The 20,455-nt window shown below is 39.6% G+C and overlaps 1 protein-coding gene and 1 long non-coding RNA gene across 7 annotated transcripts in view; one reads left to right on the top strand and one right to left on the bottom strand.

Annotated features, from left to right (window-relative positions):
* Positions 1 to 20,455, top strand: part of Ranbp16 (Ran-binding protein 16) — a 292,018-nt gene that overhangs the window by 34,069 nt on the left and 237,494 nt on the right. For 5 of the 6 annotated variants that reach the window (XM_033383583.1, XM_033383585.1, XM_033383582.1 and 2 more), the window contains exons 2-3: positions 17,558 to 17,953; positions 18,013 to 18,242. In XM_033383583.1, the coding sequence (XP_033239474.1) occupies positions 17,558 to 17,953; positions 18,013 to 18,242 (626 nt within the window). Of the gene's footprint in view, positions 1 to 17,557; positions 17,954 to 18,012; positions 18,243 to 20,455 lie in introns of those variants that run through there. The other variant, XM_033383587.1, reaches the window with a different exon arrangement.
* On the bottom strand, positions 1,313 to 1,796 carry LOC117184762 (uncharacterized). Its single transcript, XR_004470207.1, has 2 exons — positions 1,506 to 1,796; positions 1,313 to 1,422 (listed from the first exon to the last, which is right to left on the bottom strand). It is a non-coding gene; the product is annotated as an uncharacterized lncRNA (long non-coding RNA).

Here is a 20,455-nt window from a genome sequence, read left to right as displayed (position 1 = left end):
TCCAATTTGTGGGCCCCATTGCACCTACGGCAGGGCGGTTGTGCGCTGCTATCATTGTGCACCATGAGCCGGACTCTTGGGTTCTTCTCCTTCGTGCAGACTTCTTTCTCGGGTGACACTGGCATCACGGTGCTTGCGCACGATGCGACTCGGAATAGCCAATCGTCGAAAACAGCGATATTTACCCTCGGAAGTCCAGCGCTTTGTCTGGCCCAATCCAGTTTCAAGTCGAATGGGAGTTTCTCCACAAGGTCGCGAAGTAACATTGGGTCGTTTAGATAGGCGGACAGTCCTATCGCGTCAACAGTAGCGCGATAATTTTGCACCGACAGCGCCAGGCGCACTAAGCTTTCGATGCTGCTCGATTTCACGGACGGCTCCATTCTTAGCTTCGTCTGCAGGGTGTGATATATGGCCTCTGGTCGGCCGTATAGCATTCGAAGAGTCTCGATGGCTAGTCGGACTGTTGCGGGCATCATTAATTTCTCTCGTACTGCTTCCAAAGCAGCACCTTTCAGGCACCTTTGCAGCCTCATGAGATTCTCTTGATCGCTGAGTCCGCAGCGTTCTGTGGATTGCTCGAAGTTTACTATGAACATGGGCCATTCCTCGGGGTTTCCAGAAAAGCATGGTAGATCCTTGTTGATGACTTGTCTTGCGGCTATCTGGGATGCTGTCAAGCATCTCTCCGCCCCCGCTGGCGCGACCGCTTGATTACTCCCGTACGCGTACGGGTCCGAAATATTTCGACTCGTACTTGGGTAATACTGTGCAGGCTGGGCGCGAATGATGGGGTTTTGCCCATGCAGGTTGGTACCCTGCGCCGGTGCGGCCATTGGATGCCACGTAGCGCCGACTGGCATTGTCTCGTTCGGATTCAGCCCAGTAGGCATTCCAGTCCGCGTGGCTTCCGTGGGTCCTGACATGTGGACTCCGGTCCAGTTGGGAACTGCTCTGTCCCAGCCTCCGTTGATTACCGTGGAGCTCATGAGGCCTCCTCCTTGAGGCAGTCTGGATTGCGTCGGGATGGAGCGCATTCCCTCGAAGGCCGTGGCGTACGTCGGCCTTCCTAATGCATCCGCTCTCTGCTGAGCGAACGTTTCCCAGCTATCTAAAGGGCTCGTTCTTGGTGAGAAGGCTTGATCCACCCCTCCTCCTTGGTTGGTATGCTCTGGTGCTTGATGGCTCGTTGGGGCTGTGGTGGACACGTTAGGTGTGGCCGTTGTTGCCGCCGAGATCACATCTATATATGTATCCCTAACGCGATGAGTTTCCCATGCACCTCCCTCAGTCTCAGAACACGCACCAAGCATCTTTTCTGGCACATTTATTTCTCCTAATCCACACGGGGTCTCACCGCCAGATTCCGACTGCTGACCTTTGACGCCGTCCATTTTACTCCGGTGTCTTTTTTGTACAGTCCTGGTTTGAGGTTATACACGAACCACGTGTCGCTCGAATGTAGGAGATTAGCCTTTCTGTCCAACTGTATGAGGATATCTCACCTGCAAAGTCGAATCCCTCGTGACGCAGCTGACTGCGTCGCACGCCGATCTTCTTTCTGTCGGTCGTAATTATTCGATTTGCTCTCTGTTGCGCAGGAAAAGTTTTTTAGAATATTGCCGCGCCGGGCAACGCCTCCAAATCTGGGGCCGTACGTTTGATAAGCCTCCCGTGTTCAATACGCCTCCCGTGGTTTTGTTCTTCAGGTCGGTTTTATTGGTTTGATTTATTTTATTCATTTATTCATTTACAAATTCGGGCGGGTGTTAAACTACGAGCTAGCGCTAAAAAACTTGTACCGCTTCAGTGCTTTTTTCGCTGCCTTTGTTTTCGTTCTTCCTTCTTCCTGCCTTTGTCTGCCCTTCGCCCTAATTAACCCTTTGCTCAGCGCTGTTAATGTTTGTGCTGTTAACGCAGTGATATTCAGGGCTGTTAGGCGCAGTGATATTCAGGACTGTTAGGCGCAGTGATATTTAGAGCTGCCGCTGCGGTTTCTGCCGTAACAACGTTAGAATCAGCAATTCGTCATAACTTCGAAGCGCTCGCCCAAAACGAACTGAACGAAGCAGGTCTCGTTATTTTTACTGAGTCAGATCCGAAAATTTCATGAACTTCATAACATGTTTTGGGTCATTTCAGAGTCATGCGAACGAAACTTGCTAATATTAATCCGAAGTGATCGTATTCAGTCTTAAGTGATTCGGTGTGATTTGAATCTGACTGAAAAAAGGTACCAGCAGTTGTATTGGTATCTCGGTTTCCTCCACTAGGGATCGCACACTGCACGAGGAATATTGTGTGAGAGACAGAGAGAATAAATAATGGCATGGATGCTGTTTCGTAGGCTTTGCAATTTAATTTCTTCCTTCTGGCTTAAATAATGATTAGATCAAAACAAGATCCGGCAAAATGGTAGATACGAGGGCTTTATATTTATATTTCGTGAATAGCAAACAAGAACAATAACTTTTAAATGAAAACGGACTTATTTTTGTTCAATATATTCCCCCCAATATATGATCAATACACTTTTGCATTCGTTCGAACCATTCCTTATAGCAGTTTTCCATTCCTTTTGAGACACCTCCAAAGCATGGTTTTTGAACTCTTAAACTGCTTCTTCGGCGCTTGTAAATCGTTGCCCACGCAATTTTTATACCCGATACTCAAAATGAGTATTGGGGTATATTAGATTTGTGGTAAAAGTGGATGTGTGTAACGTCCAGAAGGAATCGTTTCCGACCCCATAAAGTATATATATTCTTGATCAGCATCAATAGCCGAGTCGATTGAGCCATGTCTGTCTGTCCGTCCGTCCGTCTGTCCGTCCCCTTCAGCGCCTAATGCTCAAAGACTATAAGAGCTAGAGCAACGATGTTTTGGATCCAGACTTCTGGGATATGTCACTGCTACAAAAATATTTCAAAACTTTGCCCCGCCCACTTCCGCCCCCACAAAGGGCGAAAATCTGTGGCATCCACATTTTAAAGATACGAGAAAACAAAAAACGCAGAATCGTAGAGAATGACCATATCTTTTAGACTGCAGAATCTGAATTGGATCGTATAACTATTATAGCCAGCATCAAGAAAACAATTTCATTTTTTCTCGCCCTGTCTCTCTCTAACACACAGGTAGCATAGGCGGCTTTGCTTAGAGTAAAACATTAGCGCCTAGATCTCAGAGACTATAAAAGCTAGAGCAACCAAATTTGGTATCCACACTCCTAATATATCAGACCGAGACGAGTTTGTTTCAAAATTTCGCCACACCCCCTTCCGCCCCCGCAAAGGATGCAAATCTGGGGATATTCACAAATCTCAGAGACTATTAAAGCTAGAGTAACCAAATTTGGTATCCGCACTTCTGTTAGATCTCACTATAAAACCTTTATCTCACAATTTCGCCCCACCCCCTTCCGCCCACACAAAGGACGAAAATCTGTTGCATCCACAATATTGCAGATTTGAGAAAACTAAAAGAATCAGAATCATAGATAACGACCATATCTATCAGATTGCTGAATCTGAATCAGATCAGATCATTTTTATAGCCAAAGGAAACAAATCAATTTGCAGTGGCTACGCAGCGCGTGACGTCACGCTCAGACTGATTTTCTGTCTCTCTCGCACGCACTCTTTGTCGTGTCGTTTAGTATTAGCGGCCTCTGCCGGAGGAGAGCCATACTGACTTTGTATCGGGTATAACTCTAGAGTTGCGGTGTCCGCAGCAACTCACAACGTTCCCCCTCGTTTTTTTTATGTCAGGGAATGAAAAGAAGTCATTGGTTTCGCATTGTCATGATGGAGAATGATTCGTGTTCGGTAGTTGGTTTTGCTAATTGCTCCGAAGACCTCCAACAAAAAAATGTTCGTGTACCACTCAGAATTGTTAGTCCTACGTTGCTCTAGCGGAACAATGGCCACATGACCCATGTTTGAGATGCCAAGCTTTTTTGGCACCTATGTGTTCCAAAAATGAAAAGAGATTTTGGGTTAAAGTTTATAATTCGTATTTAATCTTGGTGGCTTAGCGGAAGCCGATTACTTGCTATTGCCAGATAAAATTTATGCGAGATCGATATGCAGAGGGGTTAGCATAGAAGTAAACTATAGACGACGGCGTTAGATCAAAGTGATTGCCGAAGTGGCGGCGGCAGAGAGCCCCTTTAGCGGGAGACCGCAGCAGCTCTGCAGAACGTCAACGTTTTACAACATAGGCGGCTCTCTCTGCTCATACAATAATAATGTTAAAGTTACGGTTATTCTTCAGCGGCTGGCCCGAACAACCCATTCTCCCCAAGAAACAGGCGACCAGGGAACATCCACACGGACGATGGCTCTTTAGTTTCCGGCTCATACCCATATATTCATGATTCATCACCTATCACAATTTTATAAACGTCTTTTGAAGCACCACGGTCGAACTTTTCAAGCATTTCCTTACTCCAATCGACGAGAGCCTTTTTTTGAGCAATAACAACTAAGTGTTCATGCAAAATGGAATGTATTGAAGTGGAACTAATGTGCAAGGATGCCTCTATATCAGGATATGTCACATGTTGATCTTGCACTATGAGTTCACGCACACCATCGATGTTTTGTGGCACAAAATTTTGGACGACCTTCACGGCACTTGTCATCGACTGAACTACGACCACGGTTAAATTCTGCAAGCTAGTGATAAACTGTCGATTTTGATGGTGCTTTCTCGACATACAAAGAAAGTTCATATACACATTCTTTTTGGGATAGTCCACGTCGAAAGTTGTGAAAAATAATCCAATGAACCCTCGAGAAACTTCATTGTTTTGCCAAATTGACTTTTTTAACTTATTGTAAACAAAACATAAACCAATTGTACATAAAAACGTTTTACGTACATATATGATACAAAATTACATTTATTACGGCGTTGTCAGATTTTACGTATTGACCTTAGTATTGCCAATTACCGAAATATAAATAGCAGCCCTCGTATAAAGATTCTCTATAATTCTGCGTTTTGATTCCTTCTAAGTGTTACACACAGCCTAAACATTTCGAGTGCCGGGTATATTTACGCGCAGAAACTTTTTGCAGTCTGGACATGGTTATTTTTAATATAATTTAAAGTTTAATTTTTCCATGTACAAAATGTGAACATAAATACTGTCTTTTCAGCATTCGTCTCCTACTTCAACAAAAAATATTTTTTTGCAGTCGTACGATTTTTTCAAACTAATTTTTTCCTCATAACTTATCTTTGTAAAATGCACATCTTTCTTCATTTTATGTTCCCTTTACAATCCTTTATTTCAAAAATAAAATTTTGTTGTTCAGAATTTTAAAATTCCCCTATGTTCTGAATTTGTAATACTTCAAAGCGTCTTGATTTGTGCGGACACTTCATATTTCTTAAAACTTACCTCCGCAAAATGCCCATTTTTCTTAATTTTATTTTTCCTTCAAATTATCTTTTTTGTTATTGATAAACAACAAGCTAATTGTTTCTAATTGGAAAAAAAATTTAATATGAAAAATTACTGAGAAGTTATTTAAAACAAATCGATAAATATTTTGTATAGTAAATGTTTTGTCAAAATGTTTTCTAGTTGCCCGATGCGTTTTTTTAAAGTGTTTTAGCCAAAAAAAAAATTTAATCCGATTTTTTTTTTTAAAGCGATCTTTTTATATATGCAATCTGTTCGATAGAAGAATAATCAACAAATCTATAATTACATTACATTAAAATTTACATTGTATGGTAAGCGTTCTAAGCGCTCTTTTGAAATTTTTTTGCTGGCAGTGCCCCAGATTGAAATCCCATAGTTCGACATGGGTTTCATTATGGTTCTACAGATTAGTAGCTTTACGCGTAGCTGCAGGGTAGATATTTTTCCGACAAGCCAGAGATGTTTCTTCAGACATTCATTGTTTTTTAATAAGGTGAAGTTTCCAAGTTAGTCTTCTGTCAGGCCCCTGTTCCAAGTACTTGGCTGTGTTGCTGCTGGGGATGGTAGATCCGTCGAGTTGGACTGGGGGACGCAGAGGCGGTGATGGATGGACTTCGCACAGTGATAATAAATTTAATTTTTATTATAAAATTCGATCGTAATTTAATTTTCAGTCGTCTAATCAAAATGACCGAAAAACCCTTACAAAAGTGTAATTTTTTATAACCGATACTTATAGAGTATAAAGGTATATTAGATCTCAGAAGGAAGCGTTTCCGACCCCATAAAGTATATACATGTATATTATTTCTAGGAAACATTTTTTCAGTTTAGTAGAAATAACTATCTTCTATAAGAATGGGGGGATTTACTTATCAATTATAAGATAACTTAACAATAAAGATGAATCTCTCAGCGCAATAGAGTGTAAGTGTACAATATTCTTGGCTAGTCCGTATTTAGACAACACAAACAAACTGTATGGTTTTCCCACGAAAGAACATGCAACATATAGTTGTCCGTGCGAGCATGGTGTTTCCAAATCTAAGCCACATACAGACAATGTCTGGCCTTGTGACTTATTGATCGTCATAGCGAATGCCATTATAATTGGGAATTGATTTCGTTTGAATTCAATTGACACATTTGTATTAATCATAGGGATTCGTAGCAACACATTTTAGCCTTGAAACTTTACATTCAAAATGATGGCTTCAATAACGTTTCTGATTAGTTTTTTAATGACTAATCGTGTGCCATTACACAGCCGTATGGGGTTCAAGTTACGAAGGAGAATGATCGGAGATCCAACCTTTAATTGTAAATGGTGTGGTGACATACCGGGCAAATCCAATAAATTTAAAACCCCAATTGGATAATTCACAGTTTCGTTGGTATCGCAAACTGCATCGATATATTTGTATAGCACCAAGTCCACAGGCAACCGCTGTGGTATCTTTAAATTTAACAAGATCGCTCTTTCTGCCAGCCAATTATGATTTTCATATTGTGTGTGTGTGTACATCGGGAAATATGTTATCGATGAGAGAATTTTGCAAGTCGATGATTGTGCAGAAATCCGTCTGTAATTGTATGCATCCAGTATTTTAATGCACAGCAACTTTCCCATCGCCAATATCTAACAGTTTTTAAGAGAAAGTTTCGACGGATGGATCCTGAAGCATTTTAACGCGCATATTCACCGTCAGCTGTACATTTTCAACATTACGCCACAGTCGTGATGCCGCCAAACAGTTTATCGTTGTTTTTAAATCCATTAATGTCCTATCCAATGCTTTAAGCGAATTTGTATGCCACAGTGCATTCATCCCAGATAATAATTTTACATTGTTTCATCACTGTGGCCATAGAAGATTGTTTTTTTATATTATACACTGTGTCTGGATTATTTTGAATGTATAATGGCAGATTAAATGCTGAATGAGCTGTTCTGCCTGCATCTCACAAAGTTGCTGCAATGCCAGATGCAACAGGCAATGCGATGCCATTTTTTGAAGAAGTAAGAATTAGCGAAATAAGGAACTTTTTGCCAATTCCACATGGTGCATCAAGAAAAAAGAATCCCTGTCCTGCCGAAACTGCCAGTATATTGCGTCGTAAATAACTTTTTGTTCATCATTTAGTAGTGGAACTTTGCGACTAACAAAGCCTGCCATTTCTACATTATAGTACTCTAGTTCACGATTCATATCTGTGTTGAGTAAATCAGATGCACTTCGATACGGTGAGCTCAGACCGAAACGACTGATTGGTAAACGACCATAGATTGTTGGCAAAGCTCACGACATCGTAAAATGATGCTGTCTCGGCCGCGTCTAATCATCAAACTATACGAATAAAAATCCTTCAAACTAACGTTCCTATTTCTTCGGCTCCTGTAATAATATATACTTTAAATTAATTGAAGATTTATTCTTTAATAAAAAAATCAATGTTCTTAATAATGAATAAATTAGCTGTTACGGGATCTCGTTGTTTAATTTTTACACAATATCCATCTTGTCCCTTCCAGAAAATTAGTGTATATTGGAGAGCGTCATATTATTATCACTAATAAACTGAAGATCATTATTTCTTCTTCGAATCTCGATTTGTCCGTCGCCAACAATGATTTCAGCAACGTCGTCAACAACAGGTGCATTGAATCTACATACGTACATAAATGCTCTCCAGCTGGTGTTATATCAGGATTGATGACAATAGCATGATTGTCACTTTGTAGTTTGTGCATGTGTGATTTGAATAGTTTCAATAATTCATTGTGCTCATTTAACATAGCGTCCAGCTCGCTGACGATACGCCTGGCAAAATGTGATTTGAGATTATGATAGTCGCAACGTGCATCCACGCGATTGTCGAGTGCACGTGGAGTTGAAGGTGGAATTAGTTTGTTGAACGTTTGCAATATTTTTAACTATTTCTCTTGCTCCAAATTATGTCATTTGGAAGCATGAATTGAATGTGCGAATTGACTTCAAAAACATTCTAGAATCTGGATCTGTACCGATAAGTAAGCCGAGCAATGGTTCAGGTGGTGTTGCAATTTCGGTTATTTGTACTTTTCCTGATGAGCAACACATCCCAACTGGCTCATTTTTAACTTTGAGCTCGTGACAATGCGGGCATTGCTTTTCCAAAGTACCAATAACCACTTTAGAATGAGCACAATATTTAACATCAGGCTCATACTGAAATGCTAGTCGAAGAAATAAATTTGATGTCAATGCTCGATGAAATTGTTGGCGTTGTATGTATGCATCTGTGTGTTACTCTCCGTTCTAGTTGCTTTTGTTGATTTTGCTCATCTCGGGCCTCTTGCGATTGTGATTCACGTTACTGCGCCATGCTCACACGCTCATCTGCATTGTTTTCTTGGACTTTCTCATCGGAAATTCGTACTCTTATATCTCGTATGGTTCTACACTTGGTCGTTTTGACTCAAATTGGACCCACTCCCTTTTTTTGGCATTGTTCAAATATATTTAATTCTCGGGTTACAATGTTTGTTATTGAACTTCTCCGAAATGGCCCGCCCGATTTTCTTGAAATTTTATGTGATTTCGATTATAAGTTTTTGTATTTTAGATGTTTTCGCTTCCGAGATGAAACGAATCTATCTGAATTAAACTTGGTCAAAACATAGAGGCGTGTAAAAAAATTATTCATACCAAATCTTTGATTTGTGGTTGCATTTATCAGCTTTTCAGAATTGCAAAAGTATAATACAACCAGATGTAAGATATTTAAGTTATGCGAAAAAAGAAGCAATGCGTCTGAAAAAAGGTTGTTTCTAAAAATGACACGAGGGGGAACGTTGTGAACCGCGACAAAAGCAGAAGCTCTGCTTTTGTACGTTGCGTTGACGACTTCGACTTGGGTTCGTTGGTATGGTCCGCCGATCCGCAGTCGTCGGCATTACCAAGTAATGTACATTTGCCGCACGAGATTATTTTGATAGATAATTGTTTTAGTATGGGCTTATTCCAAGTAAATAATGTTTTGAATAGGCTAAATAAGATTCAAGACTTAATTTTTGTTAGTTCGGATATAGATTTCCATGTTACATGTTGCCAACCTCTCGCCTCCCAAAGAATGTGACATGCATCATATGCCGTTGGAATTCTCAGCTAATTTCCATTCTTATTCGCCATGGGCAAATTTTTTGCTTTGCTTTTTATACCCGATACTCAAAATGAGTATTGGGGTATATTAGATTTGTGGTAAAAGTGGATGTGTGTAACGTCCAGAAGGAATCGTTTCCGACCCCATAAAGTATATATATTCTTGATCAGCATCAATAGCCGAGTCGATTGAGCCCTGTTTGTTTGTCCGTCTGTTCGTCCCTATCAGCGCCTAGTGCTCAAAGACTTCTGTGATATGTCCCTGTTACAAGTATATTTCAAAACTTTGCCCCGCCCACTTCCGCCTCCACAAAGACGAAAATCTGTGGCATCCACAATTTCAAAGATACAAGAAAACTGAAAATGCAAAATCGTAGAGGATGACTATATATTCTAGAGTGTAAAATCTCAACCAGATCCTATAATTATTATAGCCATAATCAAAAAACAATTTTAGTCTTTCTCGCTCTGTCTCTTTCTAACACACAGGTTTCATGGTCGGTTTTGCCAATTGCAAAATATGAGTTCAAGGATCTCAGAACCCATAATAGCTAGAGCAACCAAATTTGGTATCCACATTCCTGTGATATCGGACCTTGACCGTTTTGTGTCAAAATTTCGCCACATCCCCTTCCGCCCCCGCAAAGGACGAAAATCTGGGGCATCCACAAATCTCAGAGACTATTAACGCTAGAGTAACCAAATTTAGTGTCCGCACTCCTGTTAGATCTTACTATAAAACGTATATCTCACAATTTCGCGTTACCCCGTTCCGCTCGCACAACGGACGAAAATCTGTTGCATCCACAATATTGCCGATTCGAGAATGACCATATCTATCCGGTTGCTGAATCTGGATCAGATCGGATTATTTTTATAGCCAAAAGGAACAAATGTATTTGCAGTGGCTATGCAGCGTCCGACGTCACGCTCAGACTGATTTTCTGTCTCTCTCGCCCGCACTCTTTGTCGTGTCGTTTAAAATTCGCGGCGTCTGCCGAAGGAGAGCCATACTGACTAAGTATCGGGTATATAAATCAATCCCAGTTCGTTTTGGCATTTCATAAATTCCAAAAGGTTGACGAGCTCTTTTCCTTCAGCTATGAACCTGGGTAGTTTGCGCGCTTATACAGATAGTGGAATAGCACTCTATCTCTTTCAGGTGTCCATATTGGCACACTTACTGGATCGGAGGGGGAAATTTTGGAGGCAATTGATGAGTTCGGTAATTCTAATAAACCTGGTTGTGATGGCATTTCTGCCTTCCTGTTTCGTTCTGCGAACCTCTCAAAATTCTCTTTACAAATGCGCTGGTAATGCGCCACGACTACGCCAATTTTTAAGAAAGCTATTAAGCGTTTTTAATAACTGTTGCAATTTTGAATTTAATGAAAGTCGAGAGGTTGTATATAATTCACAATTTTTTTGCATATGTAAACCAACTTATCGCGTATGTACAGTGGTGCTCATACACTTAAGCCACAAGAACTACACCAAGAATTTAAGCGAATATCAAGAAAAGTTTTTATTTTACAGCGCCCATTTTTTGTCTCAAATTAGTTCTATATGTCAGTGTTTTAATACAACAACAACCAAGTTATGAAAATATATAGTCAGCGAAATAATTAAAAAATCTGAAATCATCTCCAAAATATCCTGCTCATATACTTAAGCCACCTCAAAGAAAAAGTTAAAATTTGCCCAGTATTCCTAGTATTTTTAATAAAACTACTTTAATATTTTGTAGGATGACCTTTCTGCTTAAGAAAAGTGGAGCAACGCCTTGGTACTGAATCTACAGGACGTGCCCACTGTTGAGGGGTGATTTTCCTCCATTCTTCCTGTAAAATTCGGCACAAATCCTTTTAATTGCTGGTTTTTTTTTTTGGGCAACGACTTGGTTTAGAATTCCCCACAAGTTCTCTATACGGTTCAGGTCGGGACTCTGCGGTGGCCATTGAAAAACATTGATTCCCTCTTGGTTAAGCCACGACTTGACTATCCAGAGCAATGTATCGAGTCGTTTTCCTGTTAAAATATCCAGGCAAGTAGCAAATTATCGGCATGTTCTCCAGATAATGTGTTAATCAGAATGTCTCTCTACATTTCGGCATTCATAATACCTTGAATCTTCACCAGGGGACCTAAGCCCGATGCTGTCCATCATGAATGTTAAAAAGAGGCTTCAATTCGCCACAGTGCATATGAGGGTGATTGGGCGAACGAATGATGCGAGGATGTTAATATAATAGCTGCGACGATTAGCTCAAGACTGAAAATGTAAGGGCTGACGGGCGAAATTTCCGGGCCCTATGCAGCAAGCTTAGACGCGAGCGAGAGAGTAGGATAGCCCGAGAGCGTTAGAGCTGCTCGGGGCTGCTGCTAAGCCGAATACGAGAGATTGAGATATAAGGAGATGAAAGAATTTTTCTGCATATGCATATGCGGTAACAAATGATATTTACAGTGGGCGTTGGAGATGACAACAACAAAATGCATTTCCTTTGGTCCGCACCACTGGCAATTATTTACAATATTTAAGCTGCTTGACCCGACAGTGCCAAAGATCTTATCTCCAAATTTAGACCAATTGCCAAACTCAACAATGTTTCAAATCTTCTAGAGCGATTCATTGCCAGAAAGATCACTTTCCTCATGAAGTCGTACATTAGCCCAAATCAGCATGGTTTAATGCCGGGTAGATCAACGACCACTAATCTCATCGCTTTCAGTAATCTCTGCACTCGTGTATTTGAAATGTACTCTGAATTAAATGTTGTGTATACTGACTTTGCTAAGGCCTTGAACAAAGTCTCCCACTGTGCCTTAATAGCCAAGCTGCACAGGGATTCATTCCCTTCTGCTCAGTTGGTTTAGGTCATATTTTGAACGACGAGAGTATGTCGTATTGGTAAATGGAAAGCTTTCGGACCCATTCTTGGCTACTTTCGGCCTTCCACAGGGAAGTGCATTTGGTTCACTTCTGTTCTCAATTTTGATCAGCGACATATCTCTCAGCATTCAAGCTTTTCATCATTTGCTTTATGCTGATGATCTTAAAATCTTCCGATCTGTCAAAATCTAAGGCGAAAGTATGATTCTTCAGCGCGATCTGGATAGAGTTGTTCGTTGGTGCAGACTTTATTCCCTCCCTCTCAACATTGGCAAATGTTACTTTGATTCCTTTGGCAATTGTGTCACTGTAAAATCAGAACTACTCCAGCGCGTCGAGACGAACGATCATTTCTAAAAATGTTGTTCCATGACGGTCATGATGTCAAAGTAGCGCGCGGAGATCCTCGTATCCGCAGCCTACCTGCCACCATCGGTTCCCTAGTCAAGCGGCGACCATCAGCTGGCCCAGCAGAGAAATGCGAAGCACAGGCTTTGGGGCTGACACAGGGGAGACCGCAGAGGTGGCGCTGCATGATGAGCTGACAAATTGCTCGGCGCAAGCACTGCGACAGGTAGCCGCAGGTGGTGGGTAGTAGCATTAAATAGGATATCCATGCCCTCCTTCCTGGGCTTTTTCGTCTACCGAGCTATCGCCAGCAACCAGATCACCATCCGAGAGAAGCACGACCTCAGCTCCGACCAGCTGCCATTGCTACCCTATCGAAAACTCCGCAGACAATCCCAGTCCCGACGAGACTGTTGAAGTCTGGCTCAAATGTCCCGGTCTTCAGGGAATTGCTAAGTAGCTCGCTGGATCTCCCCACAGACGTCAGGAGTTCTCAGGATGTAGACGTAGCAATAGAAGCACTCGTGGCCGAAGTCTGTGACGCTTCTGTAGCTGCTGCCACCTGCGGCCACAAGGCACTCGAACGTCACAGACTGGAAGCCACAGAGGCGGCACTTCGGGCGATATCGAAAGATGCTTCTCCTCAAGAAGCGACTTAGGCGTGGGTACATGAAGACAGAGTCTTCAGGATAGTGGCTAGGCGGAGGCCACAGCAGACATACACTCAAAGCTGACTGGACGATACAAGCGGCAAGCGCTACACTTTGCTTTCCGGTAAGGATGGCTGACTGCTCTTTGGGCAAGAACAGCAATAGACATTGTGGAGGCTTTGCGACGAATCTGGAAGATAGGTTCACACCTTACGGACGGTCACTAAAAGGCTTAACGAGGCCCATCAGATGAAGCTTCCGGGGGCGCCAATCAACTTCCAAGAAGTATCGATGGTCCTAAGAAAGCTAAAACCCAAGAAGGCCCCAGGTATTGATAGGATCAAGAACATCGTGGCTAAGGCGCTACCACACAGGTCGGTACTGTACCGAACTATCAATTTGGGTTTACACTCCAGCACTCCGGGCAACTAAAAATGGTGGTGGAGCACATACTCGATGGCTTCCAACGCAAGCAGTACACGGTGGCGGCATACCTCGACATCTCACAGGCCTTCGATCGGGTGTGGCACCAAAGAGTGCTCGCCAAGATCGAGGTGCTGCTCAACCCCCAGCTGTTCGAGCTCATCAAAAGCTTCGTGACGGAAAGGACACTCTGCGTTGTCAAGGACGGTGCAGCATCCTCGATAAAATTCATTAAGTGAAGAGTACCACAAGGCAAAGTGCTTTGGCCGACGCACTACTCCCTTTTCACCCACGACATTCCAAAGCCCACCACGCTCAGGGCAGACCCTCAATATGGTGACGTTTGCCGATGACACAGCAGTGCTGTCGAGGGCTGCACACATTCTGCTGACCCTGAGCCGCTGATTATATTGTAATCCTAGTCATTATATTTACCTCCAACTCATCTATAACAGTTATAGTGTATAATTTTATCGTATATTGTTATCTGCGTTAGTTGTTATTAATAATAAACGACCAAACAAAAAAAAAAAAACGACGTAAGTAATCATTTTAATAAGATCTCTGATGTTATCCCTCTCTGATAATAGATTTAATTAACAGAACAAAAAAACGTCTTAGGTCTTCGAAAGAAACTGAACGGCCGCGGCTGTTGATCAAGAATATACATTAGAGTGTCCCTTATTTTTGGAAAGTAAAATTTGAACACGCATACCCTCAATTTTTTTTTTTTACTTTTGTTTCCAAATTACTAAAAAAATTATTTTTGCTTTTTTAAATTTAATTAAAACGTACAGAATCGTATTAGAAGTTGTGATTTTAACCACGCATACATTTTACATTTAGGTTTTTGGCAAACTTTTTGTTACTCGCGTCAAATTTAATTTTTATTCCTTATTTGACTAAATATAATATATAAAACATATATGTATATACATTGAAAAGTATTTGTTTTAAATATATATAACATACATATATAACAAAAAGGTTATAAAATCCTTTCCGTTATAAATATAAAGAATTGGCCAATAAGGAAGAACGCTCTCAAACAAGGCGTTTGAAAGAAGAAACCCGGCAAAAAAACATGATTCTTCATTGGGTGCACCTTCTTTGAATTTTGTTTTTCACACAGTTAATTTATATGAAATTATTCTTAATGATTTTTAGAACTTTACTATTTAACTTTGTAGGATGATTTACTGTCAAGCTTGGAAGATATAGCTGAAAGCTCTCATAATTCCATGATAACAGAAAGTGGTCAGCCTCAAAACATAAAAAGACTTAGTCACTCCGAAGCTCGTGGCTGCCTTAGAGAGGTGCCAGCATAGTGTACGTTCTCTGTTTACGTTCTTAAAGCTACTGTAGAGGCACTTGGTTACAATTTTGATGAGCTTAGTATTAACAAGTCTACCTTTCAACGAATTTGTACAGAAAGTCGGAAGAAACGTGCTATAGCGATAAAAGAGGATTTCAACAATAATATCCCAGAAGTTGTCTGTCTGCACTGGGATGGAAAGCTTTTACCAGCTCTAGATGGTTGAAGCTGTAAGGAGGAACGTCTTCCGATTGTAATCGCATTTGACAATACAGAACAACTCATTGCAGTGCCACATCTGCAAAATTCGACAGGTAAAGAGCAAGCACAAGCTGTTTGGAATGCGGTTCTCAAATGGAATCTTGAAGATTGCGTACAAATTCTTTGTTTTGATACAACAGCTTCAAACACACGTCGGTTTAACGGCACGTGCGTATTGTTAGAGCAAAAATTTAATAGAGATTTGCTATATTTTGCCTGTCGCCATTACATATATCTACGAGCTTGTGCTAAAAAGTGTTTTTGAAGTAAAAGTTGCAGAAATAGCAAGAAGTCCAGATATTCCCCTTTTTAAAAAGCTTAAGGATACTTGGAAAAATCTGGACCTTTCAAAAATACAATCTGGTCTACAAACTGTGGAAGCGCACTTTAGCCGTTCTAAATATAATGAGGGGTTGGCATTTTTTCAAGCGAAACTGAAAGAAAATTTTGCTAGAGGAGACTTTCGGGAGTTAATTGAACTCTCCATAATATTCCTAGGTGGTGATATTGGACGGGAACAGAATGGAAGACATCCTGGCGCAATGCATCAAGCTCGTTGGATGGCACGAGCCATTTACACCTTAAAAATGTCAATTTTAAGCTCTCAGCTCAAGCTCACTCAAAAAGAAATCGCAGCTATATACGACCTGTCATTGTTCGTAGTATCTTGAAAGCACCGTATCAGGATTTATGCTTTTTAAAATCCTTGAAAGAATATGAAACTATCGATGAAACTATAGCAAAAGCTGCTTTGAAGAAATTTTGTCATCATTTATGGTATCTACATGATGAAATATCGGCTCTCTCACTTTTTGATGACGACGTTACTTTTGATGTAAAGGAAAGAATGGTCACAAATTTGACTAAACAAAATAGAACCAGCTTAGGAAAACGATATGTACCATCGATGGAAGATCTTAACGGTGCACTTTTTGGTAAGTAATATTAAAACCTTTTAGTATTAACTCAAATATGCAATTTTTTGTTTTCTTTCCATTTTAGACAAACACATGGACGATTTTATATGACAGTTTTTGAGTCTATGCCCTTCATCATGGAACAGTAACCCATCTTACTTAAAAAGCAAGACTAGTCTTTCATTACTTAAGGCAGTAAATGATACAGCAGAAAGAGCTGTGAAATTGATGAAAGACTTACGGCCGTCTAACAGTGGATGCGGAACAAAAACATTTTTCGTTACTTTGCGTTTAGGAGCATAGAAAAATGTACCCGGATTATAAAAAGGAGACTTTAAAAAGAAAATATTCCCAATAAAATATCAGAACTGCGTTCATTGGTTAAAATTTTACCTTTTATATATGTAAAATTTTGAGTGTGATTCGGCATTGGTTAATGACAAAATTTTCAAATAATTTTTAGAACACATATACTTTATGGAAAAGGAAAAAATAAGAGGGTATGCGTGATTGAATTCGGAAAAAAAAATTCCCCCATTTAAGGGACACTAATATACATATATACCGTATGGGGTCGGAAACGGAATTTACACTTCCATTTCAACGAAATATCTATTACATCCCTATACTTTTCTAGTACCAGGTATAAAAACCCTGATTCCTTAAAGAAAAATAAAGTCCCAAATCTATCAGAAAAACTCGGCTTAGTTCGAAACTTAAATATGTTGTTGCATAGTGTTATTAAAATCATGATTTAAACTCTCGTACATTTATGTACAAATGTATTTATTTTTGTGAATTACAGCAACTTAAAATACTGTGCAAACAACTTTACAAAGCTACAGATATAAGAATAATATTTGAGAAAACCACCGACTGGAGAGGGCATAAACAAATGCGTTTATATTTCAGAGTGCGACTTTTTTTTATTGCTGGGGGTACATACATTTATACCTATTGAACTGTAATCTTTGAGTACCGGCTAAAATAACATATATTCGTTATTCGGAAACGAAAATCTCTTAAAAAAGTGGATTTGATTCTTCACAACAAATATCGGAATCCGTATCTCTTTTCCCACATTATTAATAGCTTTATAGATTGTATTACCATTAGATTTCATTATTGAAATGATAATTAAAACTTGTTTAAAAAAATTTATTTTTTTTAGGAGATACAGCAGCTTGAAGTTCTGTGCAAACAACTTTACGAAGCTACAGACGTTTGCATTCGTGGGGATGCAGAAAAAGCCCTTGCTACATTTGTAAGTAGCTCAGATGCGCTACCAAAATGTCAGCTTCTATTAGACCGAGCTGATTCGAGTTATGCACAGCTGCTTGCCGCATCAACCCTTACAAAACTAATACAGGGACTCACCCTTGAGCAAAGAATCGACATTCGTAGCTATGCATTAAATTACTTGGCCACAAGGCCTAACTTGCAACATTTTGTTATTCAAGCTTTGGTTACACTCCTGGCCAAAATTACAAAATTTGGATGGTTCGATACTTACAAAGGTGAATTGATCTTTCAAAATTTATTAGAAGACGTAAAAAAGTTTTTACAGGTATGTGGCAAGTTCTTAACAGTAAAGACGCTAACACTAATTTTAATTTTGGCTTCTAGGGTTCTGTGGAACACTGCACAGTTGGCGTTCAAATCTTATCACAATTGGTATCTGAAATGAATTCTATTGTTGAATTAGATGTACACTTGTCCTTCTCCAAGAATCGGAAGATTGCTACATCCTATCGTGACCAGCAACTTTACGACACATTTCTACTATCTTGCTCACTTTTAATAACAGCGCGTGATAACAGCAAGAACCTTAAATTTATGGATGAATCACAGAAGGCGTAAGTTTTTACATCCGATACTCAAAGAGTATAGAGACATATTAGTTTTGCGTTTCCGACCCCATAAAGTATATGATTCTTGATAAGTATTAATAGCCGAGTCGATATAGCCATGTCTGCCTGTCCGTCCGTCTATTCGTCTATTTTGTCGCCAAGTTCTTAAAGAATTTATATGCTAGATCAACTAAATTAAGTGTGCAGGCTCCTGTGATATTACACTGAATTAAGTTTGTTTTAAATTTTTTTTTTAATTCTCATAAAACTCAACAAAATTTGTAACCTTCACAGAAGGATTGATACATTTTTAAAGATTTTATAGGCGTTTAAACTGACAAGTGATAACCATGCATCCCACTCGCCACTGTAGATGCTAAAAGAATTTTCGATCAAAAAACAATTAAAGCGAACTTTTTTTTGTTAATGAAGATATGTACATGTATGTATATGTATATGTATGTTATCATTGTCTTAACTGTTCATTTTTTAGTATTGTATGTTTTTAGTTAGCGTACAAAAATAATAATCGTTCAAAGAACAAGTCGTTATGAGAAGAAATGTTCTTTTGTCTTTAGTTTTACATAATTCAATGGGCTAGAATAGTCTAAGGCGTTTGAATCCATAAGCTCACTTGTGGTCCCGAATTTAGTGCGGTTTGAAGGCCGTCCCATCCGTTGTTTTGGATGCATGGGTACTAAGCCTGGAAAGTGTGTAAGGAAAGAGTGGGGATTGGAATGCATTTATTAAATTTCAATTTAATAAAAGCATTAAAAATATAGAAATTATTCTGTGTTTTCTTGGTCTGCCTAGCACCTTTTTTCCAGAAGTCTTCTCCCATTATTTGTATTTCTCTGTGAATGCCATGTTTAACATACGTAGCCCGAGACCACAAAATAATTGCATTCTGCAGTACATGGTGCAGTCTTCAGTTTTTGCCTCGTAGCCTCGTGCTGCTGAAATTGCACCTATTTAAGATGAATATGTTATGGCTTTGATACTTATTGTAAGCATACGGAGATTTTGATAACGAACTCAGTTGAAAATATTACTCTCTTAATTGGAGGCTCAGACAGTTGTCTCGTATGGGTATGGTCGGGACCCTAGTTGGGTGGCAAGGACTAGGTTGCCCTTATTTGTAGATTCTACAAAGTTTAGATGTGCCGACTTAAGCTCAAAGTTCGGCTGTTCAGCCACTTTATACTTCGATAGTCCTTATTAGTGCCATTCTGAAGGATCTTTAGTTAGAAAAGCTTTTAAAATATTAAGCCGATCGAAAAATATATAAGAATTATTTGTTACAAAATCAGATAGTCTCTTTGTAATTAATGTTTGAAAATCTATTCCTTTAAAAGTAAGTGTTTTCAGATCATCATCGTTAACACAAATGGTCAAGAGTTGCGCCACCATTTTTCGTTCTCCATGAAAGTTACTTTATCGTTAAACAATGCAAGTGCGATATATTCATCAGATAGATACCGAAAAAATCTCTTTTAAAACGACATTTGTAATTTTCCGATCAACTTCTTTATTATTATACATTTTGCATATAAATTGAAAGTCCAGATTTATATAAATTTATATAAAAACCAACAATAAAAATAGATACATCTCGCAAATAATTTTCTTTTTGATTTTTCAATTTAAAATACTCTCGAAAAATATATATATTTAAGGGATAAATCGCCTCAGACATCCAGCGTTCATGGATCGAAAAAAATGACCTTTCGGAACCGATCCCAAAAAAATTAGATAACAGTTCAACGTAATCAGAACGCGCATGATGTTTTGTCAATTCAATATGCTGATAATTTTACTGTCGGCTTTGAATGAAAAGATATTTTCGCTTGGTCTTGGGACTTTCGCTTCGGATTTGGTCCTTCAGTTGGTGCTCGGATTTTCGTTGACCTTTTTCGACATCATCTGCTAGTGCTATAACAAAGAAAATGTAAAATTTAGCTACAAAAGCAGCTATCTTTGCTCTGAAGTTTCCAGTCTCTAGTTTTATTCTTGTGACTTGTTTTTTTATTCGCTCAATAAATTATTGGCGAAGGAATTCGCGCCTTTAGCCAAAACCCACGTCTTTCTTTTAAAGCAAGTGCTGCGCTTTTTTACTTTCAATCGAACTCTACTGTGACTGTAGAAAAAGGCACGCAGCGCTTGTTTTATTTATGGTATCTTAGTTTCCAAAACTTATGGTGTCATGACATGGCAAAAAA

This window comes from Drosophila pseudoobscura, chromosome X (genome assembly GCF_009870125.1).
Source record: "Drosophila pseudoobscura strain MV-25-SWS-2005 chromosome X, UCI_Dpse_MV25, whole genome shotgun sequence".
NCBI classification, from domain to species: domain Eukaryota; kingdom Metazoa; phylum Arthropoda; class Insecta; order Diptera; family Drosophilidae; genus Drosophila; species Drosophila pseudoobscura.
The sequence above is the reverse complement of the archived record's forward strand: the minus strand, read 5'-3'. Positions and strand labels throughout refer to the sequence as shown.